The sequence below is a fragment of the Panulirus ornatus genome, chromosome 16 (genome assembly GCF_036320965.1).
Source record: "Panulirus ornatus isolate Po-2019 chromosome 16, ASM3632096v1, whole genome shotgun sequence".
In the NCBI taxonomy this organism is placed as follows: domain Eukaryota; kingdom Metazoa; phylum Arthropoda; class Malacostraca; order Decapoda; family Palinuridae; genus Panulirus; species Panulirus ornatus.
This window is the reverse complement of record NC_092239.1, coordinates 45529433-45555328: the sequence shown is the minus strand read 5'-3', so window position 1 is coordinate 45555328 and position 25896 is coordinate 45529433. Positions and strand designations below refer to the sequence as shown.

The 25896-nt window shown below is 37.0% G+C and overlaps 2 protein-coding genes across 2 annotated transcripts in view; both read right to left on the bottom strand.

The window, feature by feature from the left end:
• The window catches only part of LOC139754291 (uncharacterized), a 78221-nt gene extending 55483 nt beyond the window's left edge, over positions 1-22738 (bottom strand). The window contains exons 1-2 of the mRNA XM_071671673.1: positions 22552-22738; positions 16961-17134 (exon numbers count right to left, since the gene is read on the bottom strand). Of these exons, the coding sequence (XP_071527774.1) occupies positions 16961-17134; positions 22552-22738 (361 nt within the window). The remainder of the gene's footprint in view (positions 1-16960; positions 17135-22551) is intronic.
• The window catches only part of LOC139753925 (probable glutamate receptor), a 311686-nt gene that overhangs the window by 154679 nt on the left and 131111 nt on the right, over positions 1-25896 (bottom strand). The window lies entirely within an intron of this gene.

The window sequence follows — 25896 nt, the reverse complement described above, 5'->3', positions numbered from 1 at the left end:
GTAATAATCACATCATTAAGGGAGATATAAGAAAGAAATGTAAGTCAGTTGACATACAACGAAGACACGTAGCTAGGACGCCATTTGGTAAACATGTTGAGAGAGACATTCACGAAACAATTCCACTGACAACAATATGGAGACTAACACAGTCTCCCAGATCTTTCAATATACAGATTGAAACTATTGTAATAGGGACTGGAGACATGGTCGACACTTATGTTGAAAAGCTATATCTATGGTCCTGAATGCAAAGTGAGATACATGGGTTCACCTTGGACACGAAATCATCATAAAGGCTATTCAGTTATCCATCTATGGAAACTATAGTTTTGTCAAATCATATCTATCTTCCCCACGATAAATGCTTCCCCCAGACTATGGTATAAAATGTTTCCCTTCTTCATTCATTTACATTTTCTTTTGGGCGGTTGATACTATAATTTCTCTGAGTAGTTCCATAGTTGTCATTTCCGGTATATAGATTTAAGCACTCGGTGCTGGGATTGTGGAAGTACGGCCAGTCTTTCTCTTCAAAACGACGCTGAATATCTGAGGGCATGCGGGGTGTCTGTGGACCATAACTAGCATATAGGGAGGCTCTGGGAGGTGTGTATACAGAGGCATGAACCATCGCTCTATCGTTATATATGAGAAGGTCGTCGTGTCTGCGAACGCGATGTCTTGAGTAGATATTTCCCTCGTTTCTCCACCGTCGTATCCACCTATACACAGTAGTCATGCTGGCACCCGTTTTCACCGAGATATCCCTAACGGAGGTGCCATCCACCCACATCCACACGAACCTTGCTCGGTCAGACACAGAGGTTGGCCAGTATGCTCGTCTGTGTTCCATACTCCTCTGTTGTGGGAAATGAGAGGAATAATGGTAATGTTATATGCTTCTATAGTAAGTGTCATTTGTCGCAGCAGATGCAAGTGCAGGATATGCAGCGATCTGTGAAAGCATTTTTTTTTTAGACCAAATAACTTACATAAGAACATAAAAAGTTAGAACACTACAAAAGGTCTATTGGCCCATGCTAGGCAAGTCCTGTGTCTGTCTACCCTACAATCAACGGCCTGAACCCATAAACACATCCAACCTTCGTTTAAAGTTTCTTATAGACCTAGCTTCCGCTAATGTAGCTGGCAGCTTGCTCCATAAATCTACTACCCTATTTCTGAACCAATATCTACCCACATCCGATATGAACCTATTTTTTCTAATTCAAATCCATTATTTCTTGTCCTTTCCAGTGGCGCCATTCTAAGAACTTTATTCAAGTTACCTATATTAATGCACTTAATCCAGTTCAAAAACTTCAATCATATCCGCTCAAGCCATCCTCCTCTTAAGTGAGTATAAATTTAGCCTTTTTAATCTTTTTCCTAATTGAGGTTTCTAATTCCAGGGATCATTTTTGGAATTCGCCATTGTACTTTTTCTAAACAATTTATGTCAACGCATGGTATGGAGCCCAGAAATATACCGCATAATCCAAATGTGGTCTCACCAACGTAAGACGAAGTTGTAATGATATTCTAGAGGTTTTGTTGCTGACGGTTCAATTGATGAACCCTAACGCCCAATTAGTCTAATTACACGCTTTTGTACGTTGTTGCCGCGGCTTAAGATCCTTGCTCACCAGTACCCCGAAATCTCTCTCGCATTCTGTTTTACCAATGGTAATACTGTCCAGTTTGTAATTAGAGTTCCTGTCTTTCCTCACACTGCATGTAGTGCATTCATTTATGTTGAGTTTCGTTTTCCATGTACCCGCCCATTCTGATAATCTATCAAAGTCCCTCAACAAATTCACTGAATTTTCATCTGAGTCAATCACGGGCCCTATTTCTATATCAACGGCAACTATACTTAAGTCGTTGGTTATTCCCATATGAAAATCGTTAATGTATATATATATATATATATATATATATATTATATATATATATATATATATATATATATATATATATATATATATATATATATATATATATTTTTTTTTTTTTTTTTTTTTTGCTTTGTCGCTGTCTCCCGCGTTTGCGAGGTAGCGCAAGGAAACAGACGAAAGAAATGGCCCAACCCACCCCCATACACATGTATATACATACGTCCACACACGCAAATATACATACCTACACAGCTTTCCATGGTTTACCCCAGACGCTTCACATGCCTTGATTCAATCCACTGACAGCACGTCAACCCGGTATACCACATCGCTCCAATTCACTCTATTCCTTGCTCTCCTTTCACCCTCCTGCATGTTCAGGCCCCGATCACACAAAATCTTTTTCACTCCATCTTTCCACCTCCAATTTGGTCTCCCTCTTCTCCTCGTTCCCTCCACCTCCGACACATATATTCTCTTGGTCAATCTTTCCTCACTCATTCTCTCCATGTGCCCGAACCATTTCAAAACACCCTCTTCTGCTCTCCCAACCACGCTCTTTTTATTTCCACACATCTCTCTTACCCTTACGTTACTTACTCGATCAAACCACCTCACACCACACATTGTCCTCAAACATCTCATTTCCAGCATATCCATCCTCCTGCGCACAACTCTATCCATAGCCCACGTCTCGCAACCATACAACATTGTTGGAACCACTATTCCTTCAAACATACCCATTTTTACTTTACGAGATAATGTTCTCAACTTCCACACATTCTTCAAGGCTCCCAGAATTTTCGCCCCCTCCGCCACCCTATGATCCACTTCCGCTTCCATGGTTCCATCCGCTGCCAGATCCACTCCCAGATATCTAAAACACTTCACTTCCTCCAGTTTTTCTCCATTCAAACTCACCTCCCAATTGACTTGACCCTCAACCCTACTGTACCTAATAACCTTGCTCTTATTCACATTTACTCTTAACTTTCTTCTTTCACACACTTTACTAAACTCATTCACCAGCTTCTGCAGTTTCTCACATGAATCAGCCACAAGCGCTGTATCATCAGCGAACAACAGCTGACTCATTTCACAAGCTCTCTCATCCCCAACAGACTTCATACTTGCCCCTCTTTCCAAAACTCTTGCATTCACCTCCCTAACAACACCATCCATAAACAAATTAAACAAACATGGAGACATCACACACCCCTGCCGCAAACCTACATTCACTGAGAACCAATCACTTTCCTCTCTTCCTACACGTACACATTCCTTACATCCTCGATAAAAACTTTTCACTGCTTCTAACAACTTGCCTCCCACACCATATATTCTTAATACCTTCCACAGAGCATCTCTATCAACTCTATCATATGCCTTCTCCAGATCCATAAATGCTACATACAAATCCATTTGCTTTTCTAAGTATTTCTCACATACATACTTCAAAGCAAACACCTGATCCACACATCCTCTACCACTTCTGAAACCACACTGCTCTTCCCCAGTCTGATGCTCTGTACATGCCTTCACCCTCTCAATCAATATCCTCCCATATAATTTACCAGGAATACTCAACAAACTTATACCTCTGTAATTTGAGCACTCACTCTTATCCCCTTTGCCTTTGTACAATGGCGCTATGCACGAATTCCGCCAATCCTCAGGCACCTCACCATGAGTCATACATACATTAAATAACCTTACCAACCAGTCAATAATACAGTCACCCTCTTTTTTAATAAATTCCACTGCAATACCATCCAAACCTGCTGCCTTGCCGGCTTTCATCTTCCGCAAAGCTTTTACTACCTCTTCTCTGTTTACCAAATCATTTTCCCTAACCCTCTCACTTTGCACACCACCTCGACCAAAACACCCTATATCTGCCACTCTATCATCAAACACATTCAACAAACCTTCAAAATACTCACTCCATCTCCTTCTCACATCACCACTACTTGTTATCACCTCCCCATTTGCGCCCTTCACTGAAGTTCCTATTTGCTCCCTTGTCTTACGCACTTTATTTACCTCCTTCCAGAACATCTTTTTATTCTCCCTAAAATTTAATGATACTCTCTCACCCCAACTCTCATTTGCCCTTTTTTTCATCTCCTCTTGCACCTTTCTCTTGACCTCCTGTCTCTTTCTTTTATACATCTCCCACTCAATTGCATTTTTTCCCTGCAAAAATCGTCCAAATGCCTGTCTCTTCTGTTTCACTAATAATCATACTTCTTCATCCCATCACTCACTACCCTTTTTAATCAACCCATCTCCCACTCTTCTCATGCCACAAGCATCTTTTGCGCAATCCATCACTGATTCCCTAAATACATACATATATATATATATATATATATATATATATATATATATATATATATTTATATATATATATATATATACATATATATATATATATATATATATATATATATATATATATATATATATATATATATATATATATATATATGTATATATATATATATGTATATATATATATATATATATATATATATATATATATATATATATATATATATATATTATATATATATATATATATATATATTTTCTTTCTTTTTTTTTGCTCTGTCGCTGTCTCCCGCGTTTGCGAGGTAGCGCAAGGAAACAGACGAAAGAAATGGCCCAACCCACCCCCATACACATGTATATACATACGTATTCTTAATCCCCTATCCCTGGGGATAGGGGATTAAGAATACTTCCCACGTATTCCCTGCGTGTCGTAGAAGGCGACTAAAAGGAGAGGGAGCGGGGGGCTGGAAATCCTCCCCTCTCGTTTTTTTTTTTTTTAATTTTCCAAAAGAAGGAACAGAGAAGGGGGCCAGGTGAGGATATTCCAAAAATGACCCAGTCCTGTGTTCTTAACGCTACCTCGCTAACGCGGGAAATGGCGAATAGTTTGAAAAGAAAAAAAAAAATATATATATATATATATATATATTATATATATATATATATATATATATATATATATATATATATATATATATATATGGAAAAAGGAAATGCATAATTTATTTACAAAAACGTCAACAGTATTTCTCATCAATTTAACCACTGTATCAATAAGCTTCAATGTCTAAGCTACATTTTTTTTTCCAATTTCACTATTTTCTTGTCAAAGCACCATGTATGAAAACTATCGCTCCAGTAACACAACTATAAACATTTACTTCCCCTTTAAAAAAGTTCTGGGGAAGTCTGTCTCGATACACTGCGGGACACTCTACCACCTGGCGAGGTTTGTGTTGCAATGGTTCTTGATTCACAAACGTATAGCCAGAGGTTGAACCAGTATGTGACAATCATTTTTCATTTCATTTCAAGCTAGACGTTTCAGTTTTCTAAATTGTTCCTTACATTTTTCATATGTATATATATGTATGTGTGTGTGTGTGTGTACATGCGTATGTGTGTGTATGTGTATATATATATATATATATATATATATATATATATATATATATATATATATATATATATATATATATATATATATATATATATTATCCCTGGGGATAGGGATGAAAGAATACTTCCCACGCATTCCTCGCGTGTCGTAGAAAGCGACTAGAGAGGACGGGAGCGGGGGGTCAGAAATCCTCCCCTCCTTGTACATTTTTAACTTTCTAAAATGGGAAACAGAAGAAGGAGTCACGCGGGGAGTGCTCATCCTCCTCGAAGGCTCAGATTGGGGTGCCTAAATGTGTGTGGATTTAACCAAGATGTGAAAAAAGGAGAGATAGGTAGTATGTTTGAGGAAAGGAACCTGGATGTTTTGGCTCTGAGTGAAACGAAGCTCAAGGGTAAAGGGGAAGAGTGGTTTGGGAAGGTCTTGGGAGTAAAGTCACGGGTTAGTGAGAAGACAAGAGAAAGGGAAAGAGTAGCAATACTCCTGAAACAGGAGTTGTGGGAGTAATGATAGAATGTAAGAAAGTAAATTCTCGATTAATATGGGTAAAACTGAAAGTTGATGGAGAGAGATGGGTGATTATTGGTGCATATGCCCCTGGGCATGAGAAGAAAGATCATGAGAGGCAAGTGTTTTGGGAGCAGCTGAATGAGTGTGTTAGTGGTTTTGATGCACGAGACCGGGTTATAGTGATGGGTGATTTGAATGCAAAGGTGAGTAATGTGGCAGTTGAGGGAATAATTGGCATGCATGGGGTGTTCAGTGTTGTAAATGGAAATGGTGAAGAACTTGTAGATTTATGTGCTGAAAAAGGACTAATGATTGGGAATACCTGGGTTAAAAAGCGAGATATACATAAGTATACTTATGTAAGTAGGAGAGGTGGCCAGAGAGCGTTATTGGATTACGTGTTAATTGACAGGCGCGCGAAAGAGAGACTTTTGGATGTTAATGTGCTGAGAGGTGCAACTGGAGGGATGTCTGATCATTATCTTGTATATATATATATATATAATATATATATATATATATATATATATTATATATATATATATATATATATATATATATATATATAAAATAATATAATATACATATATATATATATATATATACATATATATATTATATATATATATATATATATATATATATATATATATATATATATATATATATATATATATATATATATATATATATATATACATATATATATATATATATATATATATAAGTATTTAGGGAATCAGTGATGGATTGCGCAAAAGATGCTTGTGGCATGAGAAGAGTGGGTGGTGGGTTGATTAGAAAAGGTAGTGAGTGGTGGGATGAACAAGTAAGAGTATTAGTGAAAGAGAAGAGAGAGGCATTTGGACGGTTTTTGCAGGGAAAAAATGCAGTTGAGTGGGAGACGTATAAAAGAAAGAGACAGGAGGTCAAGGGAAAGGTGCAAGAGGTGAAAAAAGGGTAAATGAGAGTTGGGGTGAGAGAGTATCATTAAATTTTAGGGAGAATAAAAAGATGTTCTGGAAGGAGGTAAATAAAGTGCGTAAGACAAGGGAGCAAATGGGAACTTCAGTGAAGGGCGCAAATGGGGAGGTGATAACAAGTAGTGGTGATGTGAGAAGGAGATGGAGTGAGTATTTTGAAGGTTTGTTGAATGTGTTTGATGATAGAGTGGCAGATATAGGGTGTTTTGGTCGAGATGGTGTGCAAAGTGAGAAGGTTAGGGAAAATGATTTGGTAAACAGAGAAGAGGTAGTAAAAGCTTTGCGGAAGATGAAAGCCGGCAAGGCAGCAGTTTGGATGGTATTGCAGTGGAATTTATTAAAAAAGGGGGTGACTGTATTGTTCACTGGTTGGTAAGGTTATTTAATGTATGTATGACTCATGGTGAGGTGCCTGAGGATTGGCGGAATGCGTGCATAGTGCCATTGTACAAAGGCAAAGAGGATAAGAGTGAGTGCTCAAATTACAGAGGTATAAGTCTGTTGAGAATTCCTGGTAAATTATATGGGAGGGTATTGATTGAGAGGGTGAAGGCATGTACAGGGCATCAGATTGGGGAAGAGCAGTGTGGTTTCAGAAGTGGTAGAGGATGTGTGGATCAGGTGTTTGCTTTGAATAATGTGTGTGAGAAATACTTAGAAAAGCAAATGGATTTGTATGTAGCATTTATGAATCTGGAGAAGGCATATGATAGAGTTGATAGAGATGCTCTGTGGAAGGTATTAAGAATATATGTTGTGCGAGGCAAGTTGTTAGAAGCAGTGAAAAGTTTTTATCGAGGATGTAAGGCATGTGTACGTGTAGGAAGAGAGGAAAGTGATTGGTTCTCAGTGAATGTAGGTTTGCGGCAGGGGTGTGTGATGTCTCCATGGTTGTTTAATTTGTTTATGGATGGGGTTGTTAGGGAGGTGAATGTAAGAGTTTTGGAAAGAGGGGCAAGTATGAAGTCTGTTGGGGATGAGAGAGCTTGGGAAGAGAGAGCTTATTTTTTTTTTTTTTTATACTTTGTCGCTGTCTCCCGCGTTTGCGAGGTAGCGCAAGGAAACAGACGAAAGAAATGGCCCAACCCCCCCCATACACATGTATATACATACGTCCACACACGCAAATATACATGCCTACACAGCTTTCCATGGTTTACCCTAGACGCTTCACATGCCTTGATTCAATCCACTGACAGCACGTCAACCCCGGTATACCACATCGCTCCAATTCACTCTATTCCTTGCCCTCCTTTCACCCTCCTGCATGTTCAGGCCCCGATCACACAAAATCTTTTTCACTCCATCTTTCCACCTCCAATTTGGTCTCCCTCTTCTCCTTGCTCCCTCCACCTCCGACACATATATCCTCTTGGTCAATCTTTCCTCACTCATCCTCTCCATGTGCCCAAACCACTTCAAAACACCCTCTTCTGCTCTCTCAACCACGCTCTTTTTATTTCCACACATCTTTCTTACCCTTACGCTACTCACTCGATCAAACCACCTCACACCACACATTGTCCTCAAACATCTCATTTCCAGCACATCCATCCTCCTGCGCATAACTCTATCCATAGCCCACGCCTCGCAACCATACAACATTGTTGGAACCACTATTCCTTCAAACATACCCATTTTTGCTTTCCGAGATAATGTTCTCGACTTCCACACATTCTTCAAGGCCCCAAGAATTTTCGCCCCCTCTCCCACCCTATGATCCACTTCCGCTTCCATGGTTCCATCCGCTGCCAGATCCACTCCCAGATATCTAAAACACTTCACTTCCTCCAGTTTTTCTCCATTCAAACTCACCTCCCAATTGACTTAACCCTCACCCCTACTGTACCTAATAACCTTGCTCTTATTCACATTTACTCGTAACTTTCTTCTTCCACACACTTTACCAAACTCAGTCACCAGATTCTGCAGTTTCTCACATGAATCAGCCACCAGCGCTGTATCATCAGCGAACAACAACTGACTCACTTCCCAAGCTCTCTCATCCCCAACAGACTTCATACTTGCCCCTCTTTCCAAAACTCTTGCATTTACCTCCCTAACAACCCCATCCATAAACAAATTAAACAACCATGGAGACATCACACACCCCTGCCGCAAACCTACATTCACTGAGAACCAATCACTTTCCTCTCTTCCTACACGTACACATGCCTTACATCCTCGATAAAAAATTTTCACTGCTTCTAACAACTTGCCTCCCACACCATATATTCTTAATACCTTCCACAGAGCATCTCTATCAACTCTATCATATGCCTTCTCCAGATCCGATAAATGCTACATACAAATCCATTTGGCCTTTTCTAAGTATTTCTCACATACATGTCTTCAAAAGCAAACTATCACCTGATCCACACCCTATGTATTCTATTAAGCTTACACAAAGTGCAATAATATCCTCTACCACATCTGAATCCACACGCTCTTCCCTAAATCTGATGCTCTGAGCGCGCGGAGAACGCCGAGAGCACCCTACATTCTATCACTCTACACTCAGAGATTATGCCATAATACTTATATTCACCATGGCGGGGAATACTAGCACACATTTACATTACTAACTCTATACACCTCGTGGTTATTATGCGTTTAGCGAATCAAACGTCACTTCGGATGAGATCTGCATCTCATCCATCTGCCTTAGTTAGAGAATCAATATGAACACAACTATGCAGAGATCGCCAGATTCCTACACTATCACCACATCGTTCTCAGCACGCGTCAGCACTTATCAGTCGACATCATCTTTCAGAGATGAATATTCACATACTTCACACTCAGCGCGTAACCAGTCATACAATACAGTCACCCCCTTTTTTAATTAATTCCCACTGCAATACCACACACACATACCTGCTGCCTTGCCGCTTTCATCTTCCGCAAAGCTTTAATACCTCTTCTCTGTTACAAATCTTTTCCCTAACCCTCTCACTTAGCTCTCCACCTCGACCAAAACACCCTATATCGGCCACTCTATCATCAAACTCATTCACTAACCTCAAAAATACTCACATTCCATCTCCTTCTCACATCAACCACTACTGTTATCACCTCCCCTTTTGCGCCCGTCACAGAAGTTCCCAATTGCTCCCGGGGCTTTCGAACTTATTTACCTCCTTCAGAACATCTTTTTATTCTCCCTAATAATTTAATGATACTCTCTCACTCTCACCCCAACTCTCATATTGGCCAATGTTTTCACCTCTTGCACCTTTCTCTTGACCTCCTGTCTCTTTCTTTTATACATCTCCACTCAATGCATTTTTCCCTGCAAAAATCGTCCGAATGCCTCTTTCTTCTCTTTCACTATATATAGTCATATAGAATACTATATCACCTAAATGAATACGAGAGTAAGATTCCTACTATACACTGTAGTGTGCATTGTATTATCTACACTTACGCGTCTAGAACTCTACTCTTACTATACTCTATCGTTTCGCGTCTATAGGTGTATGTCATCGGCTAGAATTGGGCTGGCTATCGACTCATCTGATGATATGATTAATAATACAAGTGATTGCGGTGTGTCAGCATCATTTGCAGCGTATATCTTGTTCAACTACTCTACTCAGTTGAGATATTGTTGCTTGTCGTGCGTTTAGTTCAGACATCCGTATGTGTACGATCACTTGTCTCTCTCGCTGACGTTATAGCGTGAGACAGAGCGACTCACTCACACAACAGACGAAGAGTATCAAATGTGCCACAACATCCCCGCTTCCAAGAGAGCACTATCTACACACACGGACACACTTCCACGTCTCGACTATAGTTTTGGATTTCTCGACTACTGCTTGCCATGGTTCACCCCGACGCTTCCAACTGGGCCCGTTTCAATGCCTCGGACTGCCGTCTAATTTTATCGTGTTAGTCGTGTTACACAAGCACTCCAAGGCCGCTTTTTCGTGCACGCCTTTTCAACCGCCTGCAGTTCAGACCCCGATCTCACAAAATCCTTTTCACGCCAGCTTGTCTCCCACGCGGATTGCCTAACAGCGGAGATCTTCCATCGTACTCAGCCTTCTAGTATCCACTCCACTCCGACAAATATATCCTCTTGGGTCCAATCAATTCAAAGTTCATATATAGGTCGTACTCGTTCTGCATCGTCATAACACGCTTGTGACACTTTCTCTTCTTGTGTCGAGTGCATATGTCTTCCATCATCACTCGTCTGCTGTCTGTCGCTATACTTCTTCCATCGCGCATGTTTCGAGTGATCTCTGCTGCCACTCTACGCTCGTCTCTCTGTTTCACGAGCAGCTCAATTAGGGACCTTGGTGCTGCTCGTTTACTCTCTCTGAGAGCGTGGTCATAGACTAACTTCCTAGTGTAGCGTGCATATTCTTGTACCGCAAGCATCTCAGTTCCAGCACATCCAACCTCTGCGCACAACTAGATCATTAGCCCAACGCCTCGCAACATAACAACATTGTTTGAGATAAACCCTATTCTTCAAACAGACCCATATTTTGCTTCCGGGATATTGTTTTCTCGACGTCCACACAGTTTTCAAGGCTCCCAAAATTTTCGCCCCTCACCACCCTATGAGCCACTTCCGCGTCCAAGTTCAATCCGCTGACAGATCCACTCCCAGATATCTAAACACTGTCACTTCCTCCATTTTTCTCCATTCAAACTCTCCTCCCAATTTTCTGAACCCTCAACCCTACTGTACCTAATAACCTTGCGCTTATTCCACATTCTCTCGAGCTGTATATGACGTTCTCTCTCCACACATTTGACTTACCAAACGTCCGTACCAAGCTTCTTGCATTTCTCACATGAATCCGCCACCAGCGCTGTTAATCAGCGAACAAACAACTGACTCACATTCCCAAGCTCTCTCATCCAACAGACTTCAGACTTCCCTCTTTCCAAAACTCTTGGATTTACCTCCTAACAACCAATCCATAAAACAATTAAACAACCCATGGAGACATCTCACACCCCTGCCGCAATACCTACATTCACTGAGAACCACACACACTTTCCTCTTCTTCCAACGTCTCACATGCCTTACATCCTCGATAAAAACATTTGCACTGCGTCTAACAACTTGCCTCCCACACCATATTATCTTAATACCGTCCACAGAGCATCTCTATCAACTCTATCATATGCATTCCCAGATCCATAAATGCTACATACAAACGCATTTGCTTTTCTAATATTCTCACATACATTCTTCAAAGCAAACACATGATCCACACATTCCTTAAACCACTTCTGATACCACACGGTGGGCGCTTCCCCACTCATGATGCTCTGTACATGCCTTCACCCTCTTCAATCAGTACCCCCCATATAATTTACCAGGAAACTACTCATCAAACTTATACCTTGTAATTTGAGCAAGTCTCTATCCCCTTTCCTTTGTACAATGGCCAAGTATAATAAATACAAGTAATTAATTTATAAAACAAGTAGATTATAAATAATTTTCAAGTTAAAAGGAGATTCATAAATCAAAAAGTGATTATAAAAACAAGTTGAAGGAGATTCATCATCACAAGGAAATTAATTGAAAATCCACAGGTGACAAGGAGATTCATCATCACAAGAGATTATAATAATCAATTAAAAGGAGATTCTTTCATCACAAGAAAATTATAAAATCAATTTGAAGAGATTCACCTCACAAGAGATTATGTTTATCAAGTTGAAGGAGATTCATCATTAAAGATTATATAATCAAGTTGAAGGAATTCATCATCACAAGAGATTATGATAATCAAGTTGAAGGAGATTCATCATCACAAGAGATTATAATAATCAAGCTGGAGGAGATTCATCATCACAAGAGATTATAATAATCAAGTTGAAGGAGATTCATCATCACAAGAGATTATGATAATCAAGTTGAAGGAGATTCATCATCACAAGTGATTATGATAATCAAGTTGAAGGAGATTCATCATCACAAGAGATTATGATAATCAAGTGAAGGAGATTCATCATCACAAGTGATTATGATAATCAAGTTGAAGGAATTCATCATCACAAGTGATTATAATAATCAAGTTGAAGGAGATTCATCATCACAAGAGATTATGATAATCAAGTTGAAGGAGATTCATCATCACAAGTGATTATGATAATCTAGATGGAGGAGATTCATCATCACAAGTGATTATGATAATCAGATGGAGGAGATTCATCATCACAAGTGATTATAATAATCAAGCTGGAGGAGATTCATCATCACAAGTGATTATGATAATCTAAGTGAGAGGAGTTCATCATCACAAGTGATTATGATAATCAGATGAAGGAGATTCATCATCACAAGTGATTATGATAATCAGAGGAGGAGATTCATCATCACAAGTGATTATGATAATCAAGTGAGGAGATTCATCATCACAAGTGATTATGATAATCAAGATGAGGAGATTCATCATCACAAGTGATTATGATAATCAAGCTTGAGGAGATTCATCATCACAAGGATTATGATAATCAAGTTGAGGAGATTCATCATCACAAGGATTATATAATCAAGTTCTGAAATAGGAGGATTCATCATCACAGTGATTATAATAATCAAGTGGAGGAGATTCATCATCACAAGATGATTATAATAATCAAGTGAAGGAGATTCATCACACAGTGATTATGAATAATCAGTGAGGAGATTCATCATCACAAGTGATTATAATAATCAAGTTGAAGGAGATTCATCATCACAATGATTATGATAATCAAGTGAGGAGATTCATCATCACAAGAGATTATATAATCAAGTGAGGAGATTCATCATCACAAGGATTATATAATCAAGTGAGGAGATTCATCATCACAAGGATTATATAATCAAGTGAGGAGATTCATCATCACAAGTGATTATAATAATCAAGTGAAGGAGATTCATCATCAAGTATTATATAATCAAGCTGAGGAGATCATCATCACAAGATGATTATGATAATCAAGTGAGGAGATTCATCATCACAAGATAGATAATCACTGAGATTATACGATAATCAAGTTGAAGGAGATTCATCATCACAAGAGATTATGATAATCAAGCTGGAAGAGATTCATCATCACAAGTGATTATAATAATCAAGTTGAAGGAGATTCATCATCACAAGAGATTATGATAATCAAGTTGAAGGAGATTCATCATCACAAGAGATTATGATAATCAAGCTGGAAGGAGATTCATCATCACAAGAGATTATAATAATCAAGTTGAAGGAGATTCATCATCACAATGATTATAATAATCAAGTTGAAGGAGATTCATCATCACAAGAGATTATGATAATCAAGTTGAAGGAGATTCATCATCACAAGAGATTATAATAATCAAGTTGAAGGAGATTCATCATCACAAGAGATTATGATAATCAAGTTAGGAGATTCATCATCACAAGGATTATATAATCAAGTGAGGAGATTCATCATCACAAGGATTATGATAATCAAGTGAGGAGATTCATCATCACAAGTGATTATAATAATCAAGTTGGAGGAGATTCATCATCACAAGTGATTATAATAATCAAGCTGGAGGAGATTCATCATCACAAGGATTATATAATCAAGTGAGGAGATTCATCATCACAAGAGATTATAATAATCAAGTTGAAGGAGATTCATCATCACAAGAGATTATATAATCAAGTTGAAGGAGATTCATCATCACAAGAGATTATGATAATCAAGTTGAAGGAGATTCATCATCACAAGAGATTATGATAATCAAGCTGGAGGAGATTCATCATCACAAGTGATTATAATAATCAAGCTGAAGGAGATTCATCATCACAAGAGATTATGATAATCAAGCGAGGAGATTCATCATCACAAGTGATTATATAATCAAGTTGAGGAGATTCATCATCACAAGTAGATTATGATAATCAAGTGAAGGAGATTCATCATCACAAGTGATTATGATAATCTAGATGGAGGAGATTCATCATCACAAGATGATTATGATAATCAAGTTGAAGGAGATTCATCATCACAAGTGATTATATAATCAAGTTGAAGGAGATTCATCATCACAAGAGATTATGATAATCAAGCTGGAAGAGATTCATCATCACAAGTGATTATAATAATCAAGTTGAAGGAGATTCATCATCACAAGAGATTATAATAATCAAGTTGAAGGAGATTCATCATCACAAGAGATTATGATAATCAAGTTGAAGGAGATTCATCATCACAAGTGATTATAATAATCAAGTTGAAGGAGATTCATCATCACAAGTGATTATAATAATCAAGTTGAAGGAGATTCATCATCACAAGAGATTATGATAATCAAGTTGAAGGAGATTCATCATCACAAGAGATTATGATAATCAAGTTGAAGGAGATTCATCATCACAAGAGATTATGATAATCAAGTGGAGGAGATTCATCATCACAAGAGATTATAATAATCAAGTTGAAGGAGATTCATCATCACAAGTGATTATAGTGATTATGATAATCTAGATGGAGGAGATTCATCATAACAAGTGATTATGATAATCTAGATGGAGGAGATTCATCATCACAAGTGATTATGATAATCTAGATGGAGGAGATTCATCATAACAAGTGATTATGATAATCTAGATGGAGGAGATTCATCATCACAAGTGATTATGATAATCTAGATGGAGGAGATTCATCATCACAAGTGATTATGATAATCTAGATGGAGGAGATTCATCATCACAAGTGATTATGATAATCTAGATGAGGAGATTCATCATACAAGTGATTATGATAATCTAGATGGAGGATTCATCATCACAAGTGATTATGATAATCTAGATGGAGGAGATTCATCATCACAAGTGATTATGATCATCACAAGTGATTATGATAATCTAGATGGAGGAGATTCATCATCACAAGTGATTATGATAATCAAGCTGGAGGAGATTCATCATCATAAGTGATTATGATAATCAGACTGAGGGAGATTCATCATCACAATGATTATAAATAATCTGAGAGTTTCATCATCACAAGGATGATATCAGATGGAGATCATCACAAGTGATTATGATAATCTAGATGGAGGAGATTCATCATCACAAGTGATTATGATAATCTAGATGGAGGAGATTCATCATCACGAGTGATTATGATAATCTAGATGGAGGAGATTCATCATCACAAGTGATTATGATAATCTAGATGGAGGAGATTCATCATCACAAGTGATTATGATAATCTAGATGGAGGAGATTCATCATCACAAGTGATTATGATAATCTAGATGGAGGAGATTCATCATCACAAGTGATCATGATCATCTAGATGGAGGAGATTCATCATCAATGCTTCTGTGAGATGTTTACTTGGCGTCAGTTGATCAGAGGTTACTACACTCAAGTCTTGTACCTCAACTACCTTCTGTAGGTCAACATACTCTTAATGTAGCATAATAGATAGTAGATAGATAGATAGATAGATAGATTGATAGATTGTGTGTAAATAATTTAGTTAAAACGTTCATAAGAGATGATTTGTGTTCAAAATAGATATTTGGTTATAACAATATATTTATGACACGACGTTCTGTATCTCAGCACCAGTGTACGTCAGACGTAACACTGTTACCTTTACCACTAGTAACACTATTACTAATACAACAATTAACACTGGTAACACTATTACTAATACAACCATCAACGCTGGTAACATTATTTAAAATACCACCATTACGACTGGTAACAGTTACTAATACCACCATTACCACTGGTAAAACTACCTCCAATACCACCATTACTGCTGGTAAAACTATTACTAATACACTTACAGCTGTAACACTATTACGAATACCACCATTACCACTGGTAACACTATTACTAATACCACCATTACCACTGGTAAAACTACCACCAATACCACCATTACCGCTGGTAAAACTATTACTAATACTTACCACTTGTAACACTATTACGAATACCACCATTACCACTGGTAACACTATTACTAATACCACCATTACCACTGGAAAAACTATTACTAATACCACCATTACCACTGAAAACACTATTACAAATACCGCCATTACCACTAGTAACATTATTACTCATACCACCATTACCAGAGATAACACTTACTAATACCACCATTACCACTGGTAGCGCTATTACTGGTACTAACATTACCACTGGTAACACAATTACTAATACCACCATTAACAATGTTAACACTGTTGCCAATACCACCATTACCACTGGTAACACTATTATCAATACCACCATTACGATTGGTAACACTATCACCAATACCACCTTTACCATTGGTAAGTCCATTACTAATACCACAATTAATGCCGGTAACACTATTAGTAATGCCTCCATCACCACTGGTAACACTATTACTAATACACCATTACCACTGGTAACACTTACAAATACTACCATTACCAATGGTAACACTATTACGAGTACCACCATTACCACTGGTGACACTATTACTAATACTACTATTACCCGTGTTAACACTAATACCAATACCACAATTACCGTGGTAGCACTATTACTGATACCACCAATGGTAACACTATTACTAATACTACCATTATCACTGATAACACTATTACTAATACTACCATTACCGCTAGTAACACTATTGCCAATACTACTATTACCACTAGTAACACTGTTATTAGTACAACCATTACCACTGATGACACTATAACTAATGCTACCATTACCACAGGTAAAACTATCACTAATACCACCATTGCCACTAGTAACGGTATTACTAACACTACCATTAGCACTGGCAACTCTATTACTAATACCACCATTACCACTGGAACACTTACTAAAACTACCATTACCAATGGTAACACTATTACCACTACTACCATTACCACTGGTAACAATATTACTAATACTACCATTACCAGTGGTAGCATTATTACGAATATTACCATGACCACTGGTAACTATATTACTAATACCATCACCACTGGTATCACTACTAACACTACCATTGCAACTGGTAACACTGATACTAATACTACCATTAACATTGGTAATACTATTTCTAGTACCACCAATACCATGGTAATAGTATTACATATACTACCATTACCACTGGTGATACTATTACTAATAGTACCATTACCACCGGTAACACTATTACTAATACTACAATTACCACTGGTAACACTATTACAAATTCTACCATTACCACAGGTAACACTATGATTAACGCTACCATTACCACAGGTAACACTATTACTAATACCACGGTTACTACTAGTAACGCTATTGCAAATACTACCATTACCACTGGTAATACTGTAACTAATACCAAAATTACCATTGGTAACACTAACACCACCATTACCACTGGTAACAATTACAAACACCACCATTACCACTAGGAACACAATTATTAATGTCACGATTACCAGAGGTAACACTATTACTAATAGCACCATTACAACTGGTAACACTATTATTGATACTACTATTACCACTGGGAACACAATAACTAATACCACTATTGCCAAAGGTAACATTATTACTAATACCAACATTATTACTGGCACCGCTACCATTACCACTAATGACAGTATTATCAATCAACCATTACCACTGGTAACACTATTGTTACTACCATTACCACCATTACCAGTAGTTACATTATTACTGATAATACCATTACCACTGGTAACGCTACTAATACAACTACCATTACCACTGGTAAAACTACGACTAATACTACCATTAACAATGGTAAAAGTATTACAAATATTTCCATGGCCACTGGTAACTCTAATACTAATACCACCAACACTGGTAACACTATTACTAACACTACCATTACCATTGGTAACACTATTCCTAATACCACCAATACCATGGGAATAGTATTACATATACTACCATTACCACTGGTGATACTATTACTAATAGTACCATTACCGCTGGTAACACTATTACTAAACTACCATAATGATACTAACTGAAACCATAATGAAACTACCATTACCATAGGTAACACCATTTCTGATACCATCATTACCACTGCTAACACTATTACTAATACCATCATTAACAATGGTAACGCTGTTACTAATACTACCATTACCACTAGTAAAGCTATTATTAATACCACCATTACCAGTGTGTAACACTGTCACTAATACTACCATCACCACTGGTAACACAATTACTTAACCACCATTGCCACTGGTAACAGTATTACCAATACCTCAATAACCGCTTTCAACGCTATTGCTAATACCACTATTAAGACTGGTAACGTTATTACTATTACCACCACTACTACTGGTAACACTATTATCAATACTACCATTACCACTGGTAACAATATTACTAATACCACCATTACCAGTGGTAACACAGTTACTAAACTACCATTACCACTGGAATAACTTAATAATACTACCATTACCAGCGGTAACACTATTACTGATACTACCATTACCATTGCTAACATTAATACTAATACCACCAATACCACTGGTAACACTATTGCGAATACCACCATTACCACTGATAACACAATTACTAATACCTCCTCTACTACTGGTAACACTATCATTAATACCAACATTACCACTGGTAACAGTGTTACTAACAGTCTTCATTTCCACTGGTAACACTATTACTAAAACCACCATTATCAGTGGTAACTTTATCAAATATATTTTCATGACCACTGGTAACACTATTATCAATACTACCATTACCACTGGTAGCAATATTACTTATACCACCATTACCAGTGGTAACACAATTACTAAACTACCATTACCACTGGAATAACTTAATGATACTACCATTACCAGTGGTAACACTATTACTAATACTACCATTACCACTGCTAACATTAATACTAATACCTCCAATACCACTGGTAACACTATTGCGAATACCACCATTACCACTGGTAACACAATTACTAATACCTCCTCTACTACTGGTAACACTATCATTAATACCAACATTACCACTGGTAACAGTGTAACTAACAGCCATCATTACCACTGGTAACACTATTACTAATACCATCATTATCACTGATAACACCATTACTAATACTAGCATTACCGCTACTAACACTATTACTAATAGTATCATTACCACTAGTAACACCATTATCGATACAACCATTACCACTGGTAACACTATTACTAATACCACCATTATCAGTGGTAACTTTATCAAATATATTTCCATGACCACTGTTAACACTATTACTAATACTACCATTACAACTGGTAGCACTATAACTCATACTACCATTACCATTGGTAAAACTATTGCTAATACCACCTTTACAACTGGTACCACTATTACTAATACCAACATTACCACTGGGAATACTATTACTAATACAACCATTACCACTGGTAACACTATTACTAATGCTGCCATTACCACTTGTAATACTGTAACAAATGCTACCATTACCACAGGTGACACTATTACAAATACCAACATTACCACTAGTAACACTTACTAATACTACCATTACCACTGGTATCTCTATTACTAATACCTCCATTACCACTGGTAACACTATTACTAAAACTACCATTACCACTAGTAACACTATTACTAATATCACCATCACCAGTGGTAACATTATTACTAATATTACCATGACCACTGGTAACACTATTACTAAAACTACCATTACCACAGGTATCACTATTACTAATACTTCCAGTACCACTGGTAACACTGTTACTAATACTACCATTACCAATGGTAACATTGTTAAAGATTTTATCATGAACTCTGGTGACTCTATCAGTAATACCACCATCACCACTGGTAACATTAATACTAACACTGCTATTACCACTAGTAACACTTTCACTAATACCGCTATTACCATTGGTAACACTGTTTCTAATAACACCAATACCAGTGGTAACAGTATTACAAATACTACTACTACCACTGCTAATACTATTACTAATAGTGCCATTACCACTGGTAACACCATTAAAGATACTGCCATTACCACTGGTAACTATTACTAATACTACTATTATCACTGGTAACTATTACCAATACCACCATTACCAGAGGTAACATTACTGATAGTATTACCTTTACCGCTGATTACACAATCACTAATGCCAACATTACCAATTGTAACACTAGTACTAATACCACCATTACCAGTGGTAACGCTATTGCTAATACCAACAATACCATTGGTAACACTATTACTAATACTACCATTACCAGTGGTAACACTATTGCTAATACCAACAATACCACTGGTAACATTATTACTATTACTATCATTACCACTTGTAACACTGTTACTAATACTACCATTACCACTGGTAACACAATTGCTAATACCATCATTAAAACTGGTAACACTATTATTGATACTACCATTAGCACTGGCAACAGTACTACTAGTACTACCATTACCACTGGTAACACTATCACTAATACTACCATTACCACTGGTAACACTATAACTGATGCTACCGTTACCAAAGGTATTATCATTACCAATACCAACATTACCACTAGTAACGATATTCCTAATACTACCATTACCATTGGTAACTATAAGTAATACCACCATTACCACTGGTAACACTATTTTAACACTACCATCACCACTGGTAATACTATTACTTGTACCATCATCACAAGTGGTAACACTACTAGTATTACCATGAACACTGGTAACACTTTTACTAATACTACTATTACCAATGGTAACACTATCACTAATACTGCCATTACCAATGGTAACACTATAATACAACCATTACAATTGGTAACAATATTACTAACACCAACATTACCACTAGTAACTGTTACCAATACCATCATTACCACTGGGAACACAATTGCTAATATCACCATTACCATAGGTAGCACATTACTGATATCACCATTAGCACTGGAAGCACTATTATCAATATCACAATTACCACTGGCAACACTATCACTAATACCACAATTACCAAAGGTAACACTATTCCTAATATCACCATTACCACCGGGAACACAATTACTAAGACCAGCATCACCATAGGTAACACAATTACTAATATCATCATTACCACTGGTAACACTATCACCAATACCATCATTACCACTGGTAGCACTATCACTAATACAACCATTACCACTGGTAACACAATTACAAATACCACCATTACCACTGGGAACAAATTGTTAATACCACCATTAACAGAAGTAACACTATTACTAATACCAACATTACCACTGGTAACGATATTACTAACACTACCATTACCACTGGTAATTCTATTACTACTACTACCATTACCAATGGTAACACTATTACTAATACTACCATTGCCATTGGTAACACTATTTCTAATACTACCAATACCAGTGGTAACATGATTACATATACAACCATTACCACTGATAATGAAATTACCAATAGTACCATTACCACTGATAACACTATTACTAGACTACGATTACCACTGGAAACAAAAAAGTACTACCATTACCAGAGGTAACACTATTGATAATACTATCATTATACCTGCTAAGACTATTACTAATACCATCAATACCACCGATAACACTATTACTAATACCACAATTACCACTGGCAAAGCTATTACTAATACCACCACTACCAGTGTGTAACACTATTACTAAAACTACCATCACCACTGGTAACTCTATTACTAAAACACCATTACCATTGGGAACACTCTTACCAATACCACAATTACCGCTTTCAACACTAATACCAAAATTACAACTGGTAACAGAATCCCTATAGCCACTATTACCACTGGTAAAACTATTACTAATACGTCCATTACCACTGGTAACACGATTACTAATACCACCATTACCACTAGTAACACTGTTACTAATAGCCATCATTACCACTGGTAACAATGTTACCAATACCACAATTACCGCTGGCATCACTACTACTAATACCACAATTACCACTGGTAACACTATTACAAATACCACCATCACCATTGGGAAGACTAACCAATACCACCATTACCACTGGCAACACTATTGCTAATAAAACAATTACCACTGGTAACACTATTACCAATACCACCATTAACACTAGTTACACTATTACTAATACCACCATTACCACTGGCAACACTATTACTGATACTACCATTACCACTGGTAACACAATTACCAATACCACCACTGCCACTGGTAACACAATTACTAATACCACCATTACCCGTGTTAACATCATTACTAATTCTACCACTACCACAGGTAACACTATTACTAGTACCACCATTATCACTGTAACACTATTACTAATACTACTATTACCACTAGTAACACTGTTAGTAACAATGCCATATCCACAAGTAACACTGTTATTAATACCACCATTACCTCTGGTAACACTATTACTAATACTACCGATACCTATGGTAACACTATTGCTAATACTACCATTACCAGTGGTAACACTACTACTAATATTACTATTACCAATGGTAAGATTACTATTAATACTAACATTACCATTGGTAACACTATTACTAATACCACCTTTACCAGTGGTAACATTGAACTAATATTACCATTACCGCTGGTAGCACTATCACTAATACTAACATTACCACTAGTAACACTGTTACTAATGTTACCATTACCACTGGTAGCACTATTAGTAATACCACCATTACTACTGGTAACACTATTACTAATGCAACCATTGCCACTGATAACACTTACTATTACTACCATTACCAGAGGCAACACTGTTACTAATGTGACCATTACCATTGGTAACACTATTACTAATACCACCATTACCACTAACATTACTGTTACTAATACCACCATTACCACTGTTAACACTATTACCAATACCAACATTACCACTGTGAACTCAATAACTATTACTACCATTACCACTGGTAACACTATTACTAATATCACCATTACCACTGGTAACACACTTACTAAACTACCATTAACACTGGAAACACTTGATAATACTACCATTACCAGTGGTAACACTATTACTAATACTTTCATTACCAGAGGTAACACAATTACTAAAACCACCATTACCACTGGTAACACTATTACGAATACCACCATTACCACTGGGAACACTATTACCAATAACAACATTTCCAATGGTAACACTATTACTAATACCACCATTACCACTGGTAACGTAATTACTAAACTACCATTAACACTGGAAACAATAATACTATAATTGCCAGTGGTAACAATATTACTAATACTACCATTACCAGAGCTAACACTATTACTACTACCACCAATACCACTAGTAACATTATTATGAATACAACAATTACCACTGGTAACACTTACTAATACACCCATTACCACTGGTAACACTATTACTAATTTCACCATTACCGCTAGTAACATTGTTACTAATAGCCATCATTACCACTGATAACACTGGTACCAATACGACCATTACCGCTAGCAGCATTATTACTAATACCACTATTACCACTGGTAATTATTTTACTAATACCACCATTACCACTAGTAACACTATTACTAATACCGCCATTACCACTGGTAAAACTATTACCAATACCACCAATATCACTGGTAACACTATTACTAATACCACAAATACCACTGGTAGCACTATTACTAATACCATAATTACCACTGGTAAACACCGTTACTAACACTACCATTAACACTGGAAGCACAATTACCAGTATCATTATTACCATTGGTAACATGATTACTAATACCACCATTACCCGTGGTAAAACTACTACTGATACCACCATTACCACTGGTAAAACTATTACTAATACCACCATTAACACTGTTAACAATATTACTGATACTACCTTTACCATTGGTAACACTATTAGTAATAATACATTACCACTAGTAAAACAATTAGTAATGCTACCATTACCAGTGGTAACACTATTACTAATACCACCATAACGAGTGGTAACAATATTACTGATATTACGATTACCACTGGTAACATTATTACTAATAGTACCGTTACTAATGGTAACAATATCACTAATACTACCATTACTAGTGGTAACACTATTACTAATGCTACCATTACCTCTTGTAACACTATTATTAATACAACAGTTACCAGTGGTAACACTATTACCAATGCGACCATTACTTCTGGTAACACTATTACTATCACTACCATTACCAGTGGCAGCACTATTACTAACGCAACCATTACCATTGGTAACAGAATTACTAATACCACCATTACCACTAGTAACACTACCACTAATACCACCATTACCACTGGTAACACTATTACTAATACCACCATTACAACTGGGAACACTATTACTAATACCACCATTCCAAGAGGTAACACTAATACTAAAACCATTACCTCTGGTAACACTTACTAATACCACCATTACCAATGGTAACACTATTAATATTACCATCAATACAACTGGTAACACTATTATCAAAACCACCATTACCACTGGTAACACTATTACTAATACTACTATTTTTACTGGTAACACCGTTACTAATAGTACCATTACCACTGGTAACATTATTACTTATACTAACATTACCACCGGTAAAACTAATGATAATGCTACCACTACCACTGGTAACACTATTAGCATCAATACCATTACCACTGGTAACACTTTACTAATCCCACCATTACCACTGGTAACACTATTACTAATACTGTCACAACCATTGGTAAAACTATTATTGATACTACCATTACCACTGATAACACTATTACTAATACCACCATTATCACTGGTAAAACTATTGATACTACCATCATTATCAATGATTACACTATTACTAATACTACCATTACCACTGATAACACTACTAATACCACCATTACCACTGGTAAAACTATTACTAATACCATATTTACCAGTGTGTAACACTATTACTAATACTACCATCACCACTGGTAACACTATTACTAATACCACCATTACCGATGGTAACACTATTACTATTATCACCATTTCCACTGGTAATACCATTACTAATACTACCACTACCACTGGTAA